The 14,367-nt window shown below is 40.1% G+C and overlaps 1 protein-coding gene and 1 non-coding gene across 2 annotated transcripts; both read right to left on the bottom strand.

Moving 5' to 3' along the window:
- Nucleotides 1–7,034: 7,034 nt before the first annotated feature.
- LOC113463516 lies at nucleotides 7,035–7,237 on the bottom strand. Its single transcript, XR_003387860.2, has one exon. It is a non-coding gene; the product is annotated as a U2 spliceosomal RNA (small nuclear RNA).
- A 4,625-nt stretch (nucleotides 7,238–11,862) lies between these two features.
- LOC103718897 (aquaporin PIP2-7-like) lies at nucleotides 11,863–13,474 on the bottom strand. The gene is made up of 4 exons (XM_008807900.4): nucleotides 13,139–13,474; nucleotides 12,764–13,059; nucleotides 12,544–12,684; nucleotides 11,863–12,197 (listed from the first exon to the last, which is right to left on the bottom strand). The coding sequence occupies exons 1-4, from the start codon at nucleotides 13,428–13,430 to the stop codon at nucleotides 12,099–12,101; spliced, it is 828 nt and encodes a 275-aa protein (XP_008806122.1). The 5' UTR covers nucleotides 13,431–13,474; the 3' UTR covers nucleotides 11,863–12,098.
- Nucleotides 13,475–14,367: the final 893 nt, after the last annotated feature.

Here is a 14,367-nt window from a genome sequence, read left to right as displayed (position 1 = left end):
TCGGCTGAAAAACCAGCCCAGGCCCATCCAATGCACCTGCTCAGGGCAGGCTGCTCGGGATTTGAGCAGGTCTATTTACTGGTTAAGATTATTGTTATTATTGAATTTGCATTTCAGATGGAAAAAGTAAAAAAGTATTAAAAAAACCACTTCAATATATAAACATTTTATTTAAATATACTCTTTAGGAAGCAATTTTCTTAGCATGCTAATAAGCTGGGTTTCAGATCTTGGATACTATGCGACGTTAGAGAGCTTTGCATGATTTTCTTCATTAGATTTTTTTTTTAAGAGTAAAATTGAATAAAATTACTTAAAATTATCAAAATATAAAAATATATTTTATGAATCTCTTATACCCCAAAAAAAAAAAAAGTGACCAATGATAAGATTGCTCCAATATAGTATTATTGGTTCGAACATAAAATAACTTTTCTACCCATGGAGATAAAGACGTATATATATATATATATATATATTCCTCTACCAACTCACAGTGGGGCCTGCATCTCTTTGATTCTTTTGGATAGAAAATATCGGATATCGAAACAATAATAAAATGATTTACATTATGAGGCTAATTAACCAGCAATTAATTTAACTCCATCTCCTAATTTCCTAGCACAGGTCATGTGTCATAAGGCTTTTTTTTTTTGGTGTACGTCATTAAGGCTTTTCGCATTTATGTTTTGAACAAGATCCGTACTTGATGCCCTGGAATCCAGGAACTAACTCTAAAAAAATTATGCAAATTAAAATTGCCTCTTTATAGGGCCGCAAGGAAATTTCGAAAGGCAATGAAGCCGCAAGATTTTACACTGCTTTTTTTCATATCATGGCAGCGGTTACAACTTTAAATACTCACAAGCAGGAAGCCCGTGTACGGCACATTTCCAGATTTCTTGTGAAAGTCTGGAATTGGATGGCTCAGCCAAAAGATGCCACAAGGAAACATCAAACTCAAATTATTAAAAAAATCTATTCCTCTTTATCTTGATCCATTTATATTCCTCTTATATCTCTAATGCTAATATTATCAATATGTGATGCATAATTGAGAGATTGTACGAGAGCTCTCGCTTCTGAGATGGGCCGCATGATGGCCGTCCGAGCATGTAGCTCCTCGTAGTGCAAGATGCACAGAAGAGAATTAAATTTATATCCATTTTGTCGTTAAGCATGTGGATATAAATTCTTGGTTGTATTTAGATTTAATCTATGATAAATCTTATAGGTTAATGACAAGATCCATGATGTAAATCTAGAGCCAATGAGGAATTTAAATTAATGCAGCATTGATCATAGTTTTATCATAAACTGAATTTTGGGTTGTTGCATAGCAATATCTCTATCTCTTTTTTGTTTGGAATTTCTTCCATTTGCATTTATCCAATTCACATGCAACATCAAACGTGCGCATGAAAAGAGACAAACAAAGTTTCCTGCAACATCTATATGTTGAGCTTTTTATATTGCAGGGAGTTGATGCATTTGGGCTCACCAGTTGGCATAACATTCTCTTTTTTTTTTTAAGCTCTAATATGATACTTCTCCGTCACAAGAAAGTAAAAGTACAATGGAACGGTAAATCTATTATGGACGTCCAAAGGATCTCTGCGGAATGTCGTGCACAAGGAACGATCTGTTCTGCTCTGTCGTCTTCCGGAACATGTACTGTCTGAAATTCGTCCATCTTCTGACCAGTCTACGGGTTCTGATAGAGGATGATCGTCCAATCTATCCACTTCCGGATACAGTCGTTCCCATGGATCAGCATTATTTCAGCCTTCAGAAAAGTGGAAAAGGTCTTTATGATTAAGGCCCGGACTTTGCCACCAGGCATGTTTGGACTTTGGACCGATGCATGAGGTTGCTTTCTTCATCAGGCATGCCGGCAGATTGGACCTTTTAAGGCCATCACCAACAATTTAATGTAACTTTAAGAGAATCTTATTTCACAGCTGCTCACCTACTCTTCCAACAAACTTCCTTTCCCCCTCATCAAAAGCCATGGACTCTTATCTCCCTATTGCGCACCTCTTTGCCTCTTCCTTTCTGGGTCTCGTCGCCAGGCGCATGTCGAGCACCGATACACGGTGGGCGACGAGGTCGGTGGGATATGGCAAACTATTCTCCTGGTCGAGAATACAATTCTCAATCGGCGATGTTTTCTAGGTTAGATATAGTTGTCTGCACATAAATCCTTAATGTTTCCACGAAATTTCTTTAGCTTATGATCTTATAACAGTGGTTCTTTTGTGATGCAGTTTTTAAGTATGAAAAGGGCACATGATGTGTGTCAGGCGACGGAGGAACGTTAGATATGCGATTCCAGTCGGGCCACGAAGACCTTACAGCGGAAATGATCGATGACTACAGAGGCAGGGATATTGGTTCATCTGCGACTTCAGGGCCATTGCTGGGTGGGATGAGTTTGGCTTAGCGGCAAGCGCAAGCGCAGCCGCCAAGGGACGAGTGGGCTCGGCGCCACTGAGGAGGCAGTGGGGCAGCGGCGAGGGCGGAGAGGTGGGGATGGGTGGGTGTTGGCTTGGCTATTGCCATTTGGTGTTTGTTGAGTTATTGATGAAATGATGACGGTGGTGGAGTTGCCGTCGTTTATGACTGGGTTAGTTGGTTGGGCTCAACTAGCTTTCTTTGTTTTAAGATGTTTATTGATAGTTCTTTTTTTTTTTTTCTCCATTTGGCCATTGAGGGTTTGATTAGTGGTGGTGGGTTAGCTTAGGATATCATCGACTAGTTCCAATTGGTTGACTCCATTTCCTCCTCTGAAAAATGTCATTATTGATTGCTTCGATTCTTCTTTTCTTCTTCATTTGATGGCTCAGCTGTTTATGCCTTGGTAGATTTATTTGTTTCTTCTTACATTTTTGGTTGGCTATGACTGGCAAGCAGGACTTGGATTGTTTTGTTTCAGTACAGACTTCCACAACGCTGTTATGACTAAGATACCTGCACCTCCCAGTCCTTCCGAGGAATTGGATCTTAAAGTTGCAACATCTCGTAGTTTGACACATGTGACTGGCCCAAAATATCAGCTTAAATCAAAACTCAACTGAAATTTTTAGTATTGTAAGTTTAGGCTTGTTTGGCAAGTCTAAATTTTGAGCCTGAACTTGATTGATGATATCTTGCTGATCAGGCCATTGCTAGCTCCTGAGGATGTGATTCCAACTCGAAGATTATTGAGAATGTAAAAATACTATTGCCTTGTATTTTTATCAGATCAATACTCTCATGACGCTTTGTCTTACTGTTATTGATCCATCGTTATAATGGCTTATGATCATATGCTATTTTAACTGGTAATTAAACTCTCATTGTGCAGCTCTTTATCTGATAGAGCTGTTTCTCACTCAAATTCCCTCTTCGCCGCATTCGTTTCAACAAGGGTAAGCTTGCGCTCAGCGGAGAGCTATTTGTTGTTTTTGGTCTGTCTCAGATGATTCAAGTGGTTCATGGACAATTTCAGCTTGCACTAGCTGTGGTTTGGGGATATATAGATGTATTTCCTTGCTTGATTCGAGGTGTTAGGTAGATTGATGCAGTTCAGGTTAGAGAGCCGACCAATTACTATGATGCAATAGTCTGGGCTGTTTAGCAGTGATCCTGCTTCATTAGCTCATCTATGCTCATTAGCTCAGGCCGTCTGAGATTAGCTTTCCAAATTTTCCATGGATCTGACTGAGACCCGGTGCCAAGAATGCTTAAATCCAGACTGGGAGTTTTATCCTTTGATATACTAATGAGTTTGACCTGGAGCACAATACATAAATCTGTCTTGCCAGTTGTGATGGCAGGAACGTATAAATAACATTAGAAATTGCTACCCGTAGACTTTAGGCCTTGTATGCTTGCCACTACGAGAACTATATTAACGGAGTACACTATTATCCAATACTGCATCGCTGGGTTAGATTGGAATTGGATTGTCTCCAGGCTATAAATAACTTTTCCTACCTCCTCCTTTCCATCCACCACTAGCCATGGCATCCATCCCATCTTATATTACACCATCTTTGCAACTTCTTGCTGGTTTTCTCAGCCAATTACTACCTGCGGGAGAACGGGTACACGGTCGGCGGCGAGGAAGGATGGACTTATGGACAGAACTACCTACTGGTCCCAGTATACAATTCACCGTCGGCGATGTTCTTGTCACAACCCCTCATTGTCCCCCCTCTTTTTCTTCTTTCTCTCTTCTATCTACATATATGATAACCTTTTTAGCTCATCTTTAGTCTCAAATTCTTTCTGAACACTTGCATCAATTGCTTTGCATCCAGATTCAGGTATGTTAAGGGCAGCACACGTGTATCAGGTGGTGGAGGAGGCGTATAGGTCCTGCGACTGGAATGGCGTCATAAGGTCTCGCCCGGGCGATCGCGTGAGCCTCGCTGAGGCGACGAGCTATCATTTCCTTTGCAAATCAAGGGCCTGCAGAGGTGGCATGAGATTTTCTCAACGTTGCGAGTGCGAGCACGACCCGATGGTGCAGCAGCGGAGAGAGTCTCGGCCGCACCCCGCGCTGCTGCTGCCGCCGCCGCTGTCTGGGAGCAATGATGCGGCCGGAGGGATGGGTGGTGGTGGTGGTGGTGCCTTACGGGGTTTGGTCTTGTGACTTCTTCTTAATTTTTTATGAGGGATGAATGGTCTCGATTGGTTTATCATCATGCATTTCTCTTCTCCATTTGACTTGAGCCATTGTGCCTTGCGTCAATGAGCTTTCTACTTGATGTAGTTTTGGTTATGTTCTAGTTTGGATGGTTTTACCCATGAGTGGATTTCTCAGATCTTGTCAGATGTAGGCACTTGCTTAAAAAAAAGGAATTAATCCAATTATTATAATGGCTTGTGTGCAGAGGTAAGCCGCACGACATATTACATTTTATCATAATGCATACGTACAACAATAGATGTAAGAACATAGAAAACTTTGCTTCCACCAACAAACTTAAACGATTACAGAAATCTAATCGAAAGGCATAATGCCCTACTATAAAAGTTATATATTTCTAGGCTTCTGGCCTTTTCATGAAGTCGTCACAAAATTAAATACACCATAGCTCCTATTATAACTATATTTGGGACAGCATTGACATATAAGTTAGGATTTCCAAATATTACTTTTTTAGATAGATGTTTTTAGGACTGCTAATCATATCCATTGAAGTCCTGTTTCCTAATACTCCAATCGGCACGTCAGTTTAACGTGATCGAACTCTACAGAGTGGATGAAGAGTAACAGCTATATGGAGAATAAGTTCGCTACTCCAGGAATTTGATATCTGCTAAGCAAGCATGGTTTGATTGGGCAATGGATGCTAGGGAAAGCTTGGCCCTGTTCCCAGTTTAGAATATTAGAATCACATCTTATCCAGGAATAGCTTCACTGGATAGTGGAACAGGACAAAGGCACATAAACTCTTACAAAGGATGATTGAGCGCATGGCCGGTAAGGCAAATCTTTTGCCTCAAACAACATTTCCGCTCTATCTCCAAATATATATATATTATATATTTATATTATATTATATAATTTATAATTATATATTATATTTTTTTTAAAAAAGATAGACGAATCCAATCTAACCTTGCAAAGAGAATTAAGCCGTAATATATCTTTTGTCCTCAAATAGATTTCTGCTCTATCTCTAAGAAAAAATGATAGAAATAATATCATAATTTTTTTTTAAAAAATCGATGAAAGAATCAAACCATAACTCTTGCAAAGGAGAATTGAAGTCATGGTCGGCGAGGTAATAATCTTTGCCCTCAAAATAGAATTTCGCTTGTGTTGTGGTAGCCAATGTATATATTATATGTATTTATATATATATATTGTATTATATATGTATATGTATATATATATGTTATATGTTATATGTATTGTATATAGTATTATTATATGTATATTATATATATATATATATATATTTCTACTGTATCTCTCGAGAAAAAAATTGGAATAATATCATAATTAAAAAAAACGAGAGTACGAAAAATGGACCTGATTCCTCTCAATCTTGAGCGAGAGTTGGCCGTCGTCGGGCATTGATGGTGGTAGCGAAGTGGTCGGGAACGGGGAAGCTGAGCGCTGGCTCACGCGGCGGCATACCGTGATTGCTCCACGATATTAAGCTCCATTTCGAGGGAGATGTCCGCGTTATTTTTCTATGCGGATTTGCTCATCGTAGAAATTTCATGCGCGTCCGCACATTACGCATGTATACTCGGTGCACACCTCATCTTTTCCTATGCGGATTTACATCCGCACGGGAATCTCTAAGCACGTCTGCTATGAGAGAGCGCGGGGATCACCTTTGGCTATAGCACCTTGCACGATCAACGGCTAGAATTATTCTGCTCTCCGTCACTCTATCAGGATCAGTGGCTATAGTTTGACCCACACTGCACGGTGCACGATAATGGTCATCTCAAGGTGAATTTTGATGGTAGTCAGTCGGTGGATGGTGTCTGGAGTGTGGGATTTGTGATCATAGACTGTGGGGATGACTATAGCGTGGGGGTCGTAGCATTTCAGGACTCCGTTGTCGGGGCGAGCTGCGTGCTGCTTGGGAGGGCTTATATTTTGCGAGAGGGTTCTCGGGTGCTCGGTGCTTCGAGGGAGACTCTTCGGTGGTGTCGACTGGTTCTGGGGTGGATAGGTACGGTGATTGCCATCCACTCATCCTTGGATAGGGACTAGCTCAGGAGTGGGTGCTTTCATGCTATACATGTGTATTCGGAGGCGAACAGAGCAGTGACTGGATCGCTCCAATGTTGCCGGCATTCGGGGGGTTTCTCTTGGATCGTAGCTGTTAGTCCCACCCGTTGTTCTCTTTACTCTCTTTTGATATGGCTAGATTACTCTAACTCTTTATTTTGGCTTGGCTAGATGTACTCGAGTTAGGTTTATGAATGCCATTTTTACCACAAAAAAAAAAAAAAAAAAAAAAAAAAAAAAAAAGGGGAAAGAAAAGGAAAAGGTGAAAAGTTTAGATTCAAGTTTTGGTAGGGGCGCGCCAGTCCCGTGCGGTAGTGCAACGCATTGGGCGACAACAGGGCCCCAGTGGCAAGCCACTGTGAACGGACCCTTCCCCACAAAAATTAAATTTAATTATTCATGGGTGGACCCAATGGCCCCACGTATCAGATATTAAACTGATAAGAACAGATACCTACACTTGATCTTAGCCAAAAGGCCCGAGAAAGGTATGACCAATAAACGGCCCTGTACACTCCTTTATAGGCAGTTTCGCAGCATTCTATAATACCGTTCTCCCACACCCGATGTGGGACTAAATGACCTCTTCTTAGTTCTGTCATTCTAGAGGTTGATACATGAGATATGAGTTTCAGATCAGCATGGGTTTCATCTTCTAATGTTGAGACTTTTTTTCGAGCCAGATCAAGATAGCCGGCAAGCCATTTATTTCAACTCATTAGCTTCTAAAAAACACTGATCTATGGATCTTGCAAACTCCTCGTGTTAAGGATATAATTTTCATCATATAGTTTCCAAAATAGCAGTGAGGGCAATGCAATTTCGTCAGAATCTAGAGCATGCAAAATATTAATCTACAAGTAAGTGTTCATATGATTACTGACTTAAGTTTTCTTCATTTTTCTTTTTCCATTAACAATTGATTGTTTTGTCACTTTCTAAGTGTAATTGTTCAAAAAACTCATTCTAATGGATACCTCATGGTGCCATCAATGGTTCATGGTGCATAATTGAGTGAAGATTGATTGAATACTTACATAGTTCATATCACAGGTGAAAAATGGAACATAAATACCTTAAAATATGGTTTAATGCCAAAGAACCCTCTGGGGTTTTCAATGAAACAAGATTGGGTTTGATTCGTCACACATAAGAGGGAAAGGAAAAACTTACAATGGGAGCCAAAAGCAGCGGGAAAAGAAAAGCTTGAGAGAGGTCACAAAGATACACTAACCAAACATACCCACCAGAAAGTCTAAAAAAAAAAAGAAGTTAACATTCTGATACAGTCATACAAGGAAGCCATTTACACATAAATGATTCCAAATTTTGTAAAAAACCTGGTGGGGACTGGAAGATATTATGATGATATTTTTTAAGAACCAAAATAACATGAAAGTACTTATGAGGATCTATGCGGATAATATATTTTAGTCCCGCACATCGACTATTAGAATGGATAAATCATAAGTACTGTATACCAGGACCAGAGGACCACAAATAACAGCCTTCCAGGCAAGCCATTTTTGGGATGAGATCCTGCCCCAGTAACAACCAAAATGGTATTTAGAGCGGGATTCGGGTCCATAGTTTATATGGATTGTAGGGACACTAGAACAACGAATTCATGGAGATTGACTACATACTAATCGTGGGTAAGGTACTTGTAATCTAGATTTTGAATAAAACTGAACTCTTAGCTTGGTAAACATACCAGAGCTTAAATAGAAGAAATATGTGCGGATTTGTGCGGCTGCACGTTTAGTCCCACATCGGCTATGCACTAGATAGTTCTTAGATACTTATATAAAGCCAAAAAACTTAAATAACACCCTTCTAATTAGCCTTGTTGGATGAGATTCTTTGATTGTGACAAGTATAGTCACATAGTTTTAACCTCATGTACATGTCTAAAGTTTTTTTCCCTCATTTTTTAACTTATATCAATAGCCATGTCTAAACTTTTATACGGATATGGAAGAAGGGAAGAAGTCTGATTTGGAACCTCCTTTTGGCAGTTGCTATTGTTGTTGCCTCCGTCTTGCTTACATCCATTGCCCTCGAGCTTGTCTACAGATCCTTCACTTGCTTCTGCGACTCCATACATGCTCTCTTGCTTCTCTAAGTATCAAAGCCTAATCCATCTTACCATCATAAAAAACCTACATATATATTATAAAAAGAACGAAGGAGGGTAGTGTTAAGTAAGAAGAATAGAGAAAAGGAGGATAACAACTTTGGTCATGTTTGGAACTAACGATCATAAAACATAAAGCGGATCATTGAGCTTCTTCCTCCACTTCCACTCAACAACAAGATTCTTCAGGCGGTGCCTCTTTTATCCTCATATTCTATCCACTTGAATCGCTGCCCCTTCAAGCCAAAATTAGCCCTCCCGGCAGCCCTCCATCTTAATGGACTTCTTATCATGTTGAACCACCCTATAGTGTGAGGATCTGTGTAGATATATATTTAATTTTATCATCGGCTATGCCACCGAGTAGGTTATAAAAGGCTAAAGAATCCAAAATAACATCATTTGGTTAATTTTTTTATAGATGCAGCCATAGATCGTTACAAATGGCTTCTTAGATATTTATACAGGACCAATGAATCTAAATAATATCTTCCCGATAAGATTTTTTGTGGGTGAAGGTCCTCAGTTGTGACAGCAAAAGATTAAAAGATAAATGATAGACTTGAAGGCCTAACTGATAGTTAAATTAAGAGATTGAGGGTACCCCCGAAGAGAGTACAAGGGAATGGAAGAAGGGAGCTCCCTCTAGAGTATCACATGTCCTATGGGTGTTGAAATCATATTCGCTACATGGGAATTTTTTTGAAGCAGACCCAGGGAAACAAAGCTGCACCATTTTGGGCTTGTGCTTTGGAACAGCAGCAGCCCATCCATGAGAGGGTATATACTCACCAGTAGGTGAACAAGCATCATAGACTAGGATACCATATCTCATGGAATTCTTTTAGTGTTGTTAGTGATCATGTTAATTATATCAAAATAGATAATAGAACAAGCATACCACCTTTGAACTGGAGACAAGTTCCACAGGATGGAGTGGTCCCAGCGTATATGTTTCCAAATGAATAGTTAAAGTCAGATTATATTTTACTATATTAAACAGTAAAATACGTTGATTTTTAAATTAATATATGTTCTAACATGTGTAGATCATGAACTCAATAAGGTAGATTCTCAAATTTAGATACTTACCATAATATTTAGCATAGTAGCGTATTGGAAAGTGGCTATTTATATATGCACATGATCTACAGATTAAAGACCATCAAAATATGGAATATTTAAATTTCTAGATTTTTTTTTGTTGATAATAGATCTTTATTTCAATGTGTGTAAATCTTGCGATTTAGATGTTCCTTTTATTGATTTGGACTCGAAAGGACCACATATCCGCCATCTCCAGAGGGGCATAGTCGATTTAGGCCTATCACATTATTCTGTTCCTTTCGCATCAATACTGTATGAATAATGTTGAAGATTTCTTCGTATTTCTTGATTGAACTAGTTAATTCAGCAAATATTTCCTTTTTGAAAATTAATTAAAAAAATGTTGTTTCTTTTAAGGTTGCTTAGGCAATTTTATGTCACGGTCTAACCAAATACGCCTAAATAAATACATGGCATGTCATGCTTACTTCATTACTGGGTTCTTACAATTTTGTACAAGGATGATACAATTTGGACCGTTGGAGGAATGTATTCGATGCAACAATAGTGTAGATCCAACAGAAGGCAAGAAAATATATCAGGAAATGAAAGAAATTCTTATATGCATGATCTAAATTGTTCTGCATGGTAATTGGAAGAAAAAGGTCTGGGTATCTTTATAAAGGCTCATCAGATATGGTATAGATGGTATCAATCTTAATTTGCACCTCTCAAACCGACCCTTAAGTATGCATACATATACATATACGTATAGCGTATAGCAGAGATTGCTTTACAAAACAGCTAAAAAAGGAGAGTAAACTTATTGGGCAGAGTTGCAATAAAATATCATATTACTATTTTTTGCATTGCTTTTTTTTTTTAATACTTTAGAGAGTTCTAGAACAAATGCAACCACGCGCACTAGTTAAAATGGTATCCCAAAAATAGGTGAGTAATGCTGAAGACGACATCAAAAAGTATTGAGCTACCATAGTCAGCAACACAGAAGGCCATCCAGTCCGCCGCTCCTCTTTAAAAAACATGCTTGATAAAATAAGAGGTGATATTTGCTTTTTAGTCTCCGAAGTTTTTGTTATCGAGGAATGATTGAGAATTTGATCTTCTGCTAAAATTCAGGAGATAACTATTTTAGAGTCCTCCTCTAGAATAATGCGATCTATTTCAGAATAATGGCTATTAGTGAGTGGGTTACATATCAAATTGCTATTAAGAAACAATTATACAATCTATCGAATCTGAATGCAATCAACGCGCCCCTACGCATGCGCACATATACATTATTTTTTTTAAAAAAAAATTGCCATTCTCCACTTTGCTTTCCTCCCTGTCCTCCCTCTCCTTTCATCTTCTCTTTCTTCTCATGTATCCGCGTATCTAATGCTAGATCATTACCTAGTAATTGCAGAAATTGTTTCAAAGTCACCATTTTGTGCACAAAAACTAATCATCTTCCATCGCATAAGATCCTGCGAAGTAAATAAGATCCAACCAAATCTCTGCATGGAGGAACTCAAATTTTGCAGGCATGAGAGAATCACAAACTCTGGTTACCAAAATAAAATCTCGCGCCCTTCACCATCTCCAAGCAAAATAAAAACAACACTCACCACCGTTTTTTAACTCCTCCACTGTCCCGTCCCCACTTCACGCCCACTTCCCATCCACTACTTGAAGCTAGGGTTGTAGGACCCAACACCAGTAGTCCCATTCCCTGCCTCCAAACAGAACAAAGAAGAAGATGACGATTACCTCGAGAATAGGTCTTAATTAGAAGTTGGTAAAGCTAGAAAGAAAAAAGGAATGGTTCGCAGTTGTTGGCTTGTAGTCTGGGAACGTTCAGCAAGATGAAACTCCCCTCCCTTCAATACTTTATTGCACAATATCACGAGATGTAAAGCTTGTAAAGGTCTGAAAAGCACGTTAAAAATCACAATATATTATAATTAAAGCAGTACATAGTCTGATTAGGACCACAATCCCGCCACTGAATGAAACAAATACCACACATCATCCTTCTTGCACAATAAATAAAGAGAGAACACGAAATGACACAAAGAAAAGCACTCGAACCCCCACACCCCACAACATAATGTTCACAGTCACGTCTACAACCAAAGAAGAACAGGATAAAGGAGGAGGCAGAGGTCAGTTGTGAGCGTTGCTGCGCTCGTTAGCCCTTATCACGTACTGGTGGTACGCCGCCGCGGCCGCCGCTCCCACCATCGGTCCCACCCAAAATATCCACTGCTCACCATCACAATCCAAAACATAATGTTATACAGGGAGCAATAAAAAGTGGAATAGAAATAGTTATTCATTCTGAAATCTGAAATATCTCTTGGCTAGTGATGTTTTTATCCATAAAAATGGGGGCAGGAATAAAAGAAGGTCTCGTTCTAAGAACGAAGTTATTAATTCCAAACTCCCCTTGTAATTGTTATTTCAAGAATAAGTACGGTGTGACTGGAATAATTTTTTCTTATTTATGATCCTGTCTTTTTAAAATGCAATTGGCAGGAATAAGGTTTATTGCCAGATTTATTCCGGAACTAAATGCAATCCGTCTTGAGTGTGGACTCAAATCACATACATGATCACTCCAGGCCTTGCGCTGGTTGTATATAACTGCCGTACCGAAGCTCCTCGCCGGATTAATGCCGGTCCCTGTGATCGGGATCGTAGCTAAATGCACCATGAACACGGAAAACCCGATCGATAGAGGCGCCAAAACCTACAAAGCACAATCTTTTCAATAAAGAAATCATCCATGAGTACACTGGTTAACTACTAGAGTAGCAGTAGATACAGACCGGAACGTGCCTATCGTGGGCCTTGAGCTTTGGGTCGGTGGCGGAGAAGACGGTGTAGACGAGGATGAAGGTGCCGACGATCTCGGCGCCGAGGGCGCTGCCCTTGGAGTACCCCGGCGCCACCACGTTTGCCCCACCACCAAGAGAGTTATAGGAGTGCTTCATGAATGCCTTCACCAATCCCACCCCACAAATGGCCCCCAGACACTGAGCCACCATGAAGAGAACCCCTCGGATCAATGACGCCTTCCTCGCCAAGAACATCCCAAACGTCACTGCCGGATTAATGTGACCACCTAGTAGAAGAAGAAGAAGATTAAGTTGACAAAGTTCGAGATGAAATCAAGTAGTGATGCAGAGGGGTGAGAGATGGACCGGAGATGCCGGCGGTGCAATAGACGAGGATGAAGATCATGCCGCCGAAGGACCATGCAACGCCGAGGAAGCCGATACCGTTGCATTGGTTGGCTTGCGATTGCCGCTTGTAGCCGATGACGGCAGCAATCGTGACGTAGAGGAAGAGGAGGGTGGCGACGAACTCGGCGATCAGGGCGCGGTAGAGCGCCCACTTCCAGAGTTCCTCCACCCCCAGTAGTGGCTTCGGCGGCGGGTCCTCGTAGTCCTTCACCGCCTGGTCCTCCCCCTCCACGCTCATGTCCTTCACCATCCTCTCTCTCTCTCTACTTTCCTCTGGAGGGCTCTCCTCTTCTCTTGGCATGGAACGTGGGAGGGAGAGGGGTATATATATGGAGGGATGGGAGAGGCTTCTTTGAAAATAATAATAATAATAATAATAATAATAATAATAATAATAATAATAACGTTGGCTGTATGAGTGTATGCTATAGTTTTGTATAGTGTCAAAACGTACGTTATTCATATTAATTGTATAATGAGAGAAACGAAGAGGTGGGGGAGAATGGGGGCCCCGTGACAGCGACACCATGTGATGATAGGCGAATGGGAGCTCATCATCATCATGCTTCTCATTGGATGCGAACGAGAGGGAGATACGGCATCCAACAATCCCAGCTTCACAAAGCCCAACGGTCACTTTTGGCGGGTAAAAGAAAACCAGTTCGGAATACTCTCCGGTGCGTGGTTAGCACCATGGCCATCATTAAAATGGATAACTATCGAGCATCATATATAATATATAAAATCATCTTATTTGCATCATATATTGTGAGGATCATATGAGCATATGTTTAGTCATGTATTGATTATTCGTTAGATGGATATTGGGTGCTTATATAACGCAAATAATACTTTCCGACTAGCTATTTTAGATGAGATTTCTGGATTGTTACAAATAATATCAGAACAGATCCGGCCCATAACCTATATAATTAAATTAGGGAACACTGTAGGTGGATTTATTAGAGCTGACTTCGGGCCGATCGTGGCGTTTGTAATTAGATTTGAATGTATTTGAATCTTTAGCCTGACGAGGACGTCAGAACTTAAACGAAAAAGAATATGTACGAATCTGCAGGCGTGTATTTAGTTTCACATCGATTTTCTGACGGCAATCATCAAATACCGCACAACAATAATCCAAATTATATACCACAAGGAATCTGTGCTTGAAACCTGCCTAGCCA

Source organism: Phoenix dactylifera, unplaced genomic scaffold (assembly GCF_009389715.1).
Source record: "Phoenix dactylifera cultivar Barhee BC4 unplaced genomic scaffold, palm_55x_up_171113_PBpolish2nd_filt_p 000254F, whole genome shotgun sequence".
Taxonomy (NCBI): Eukaryota; Viridiplantae; Streptophyta; class Magnoliopsida; order Arecales; family Arecaceae; genus Phoenix; species Phoenix dactylifera.
Note: the sequence above shows the minus strand (reverse complement) of the source record. Positions and strands in the feature narration are given on the sequence as shown.

Coding starts and splice junctions, on each gene's coding strand:
- LOC103718897 (XM_008807900.4), bottom strand. CDS start 13,430: ATGGTGAAGGACATGAGCGTGGAGGGGGAGGACCAGGCGGTGAAGGAC. Junction 13,060..13,138: donor TTGCACCGCCGGCATCTCCG/GTCCATCTCTCA, acceptor TTCTTCTACTAG/GTGGTCACATTAATCCGGCA. Junction 12,685..12,763: donor CCCACGATAGGCACGTTCCG/GTCTGTATCTAC, acceptor TGTGCTTTGTAG/GTTTTGGCGCCTCTATCGAT.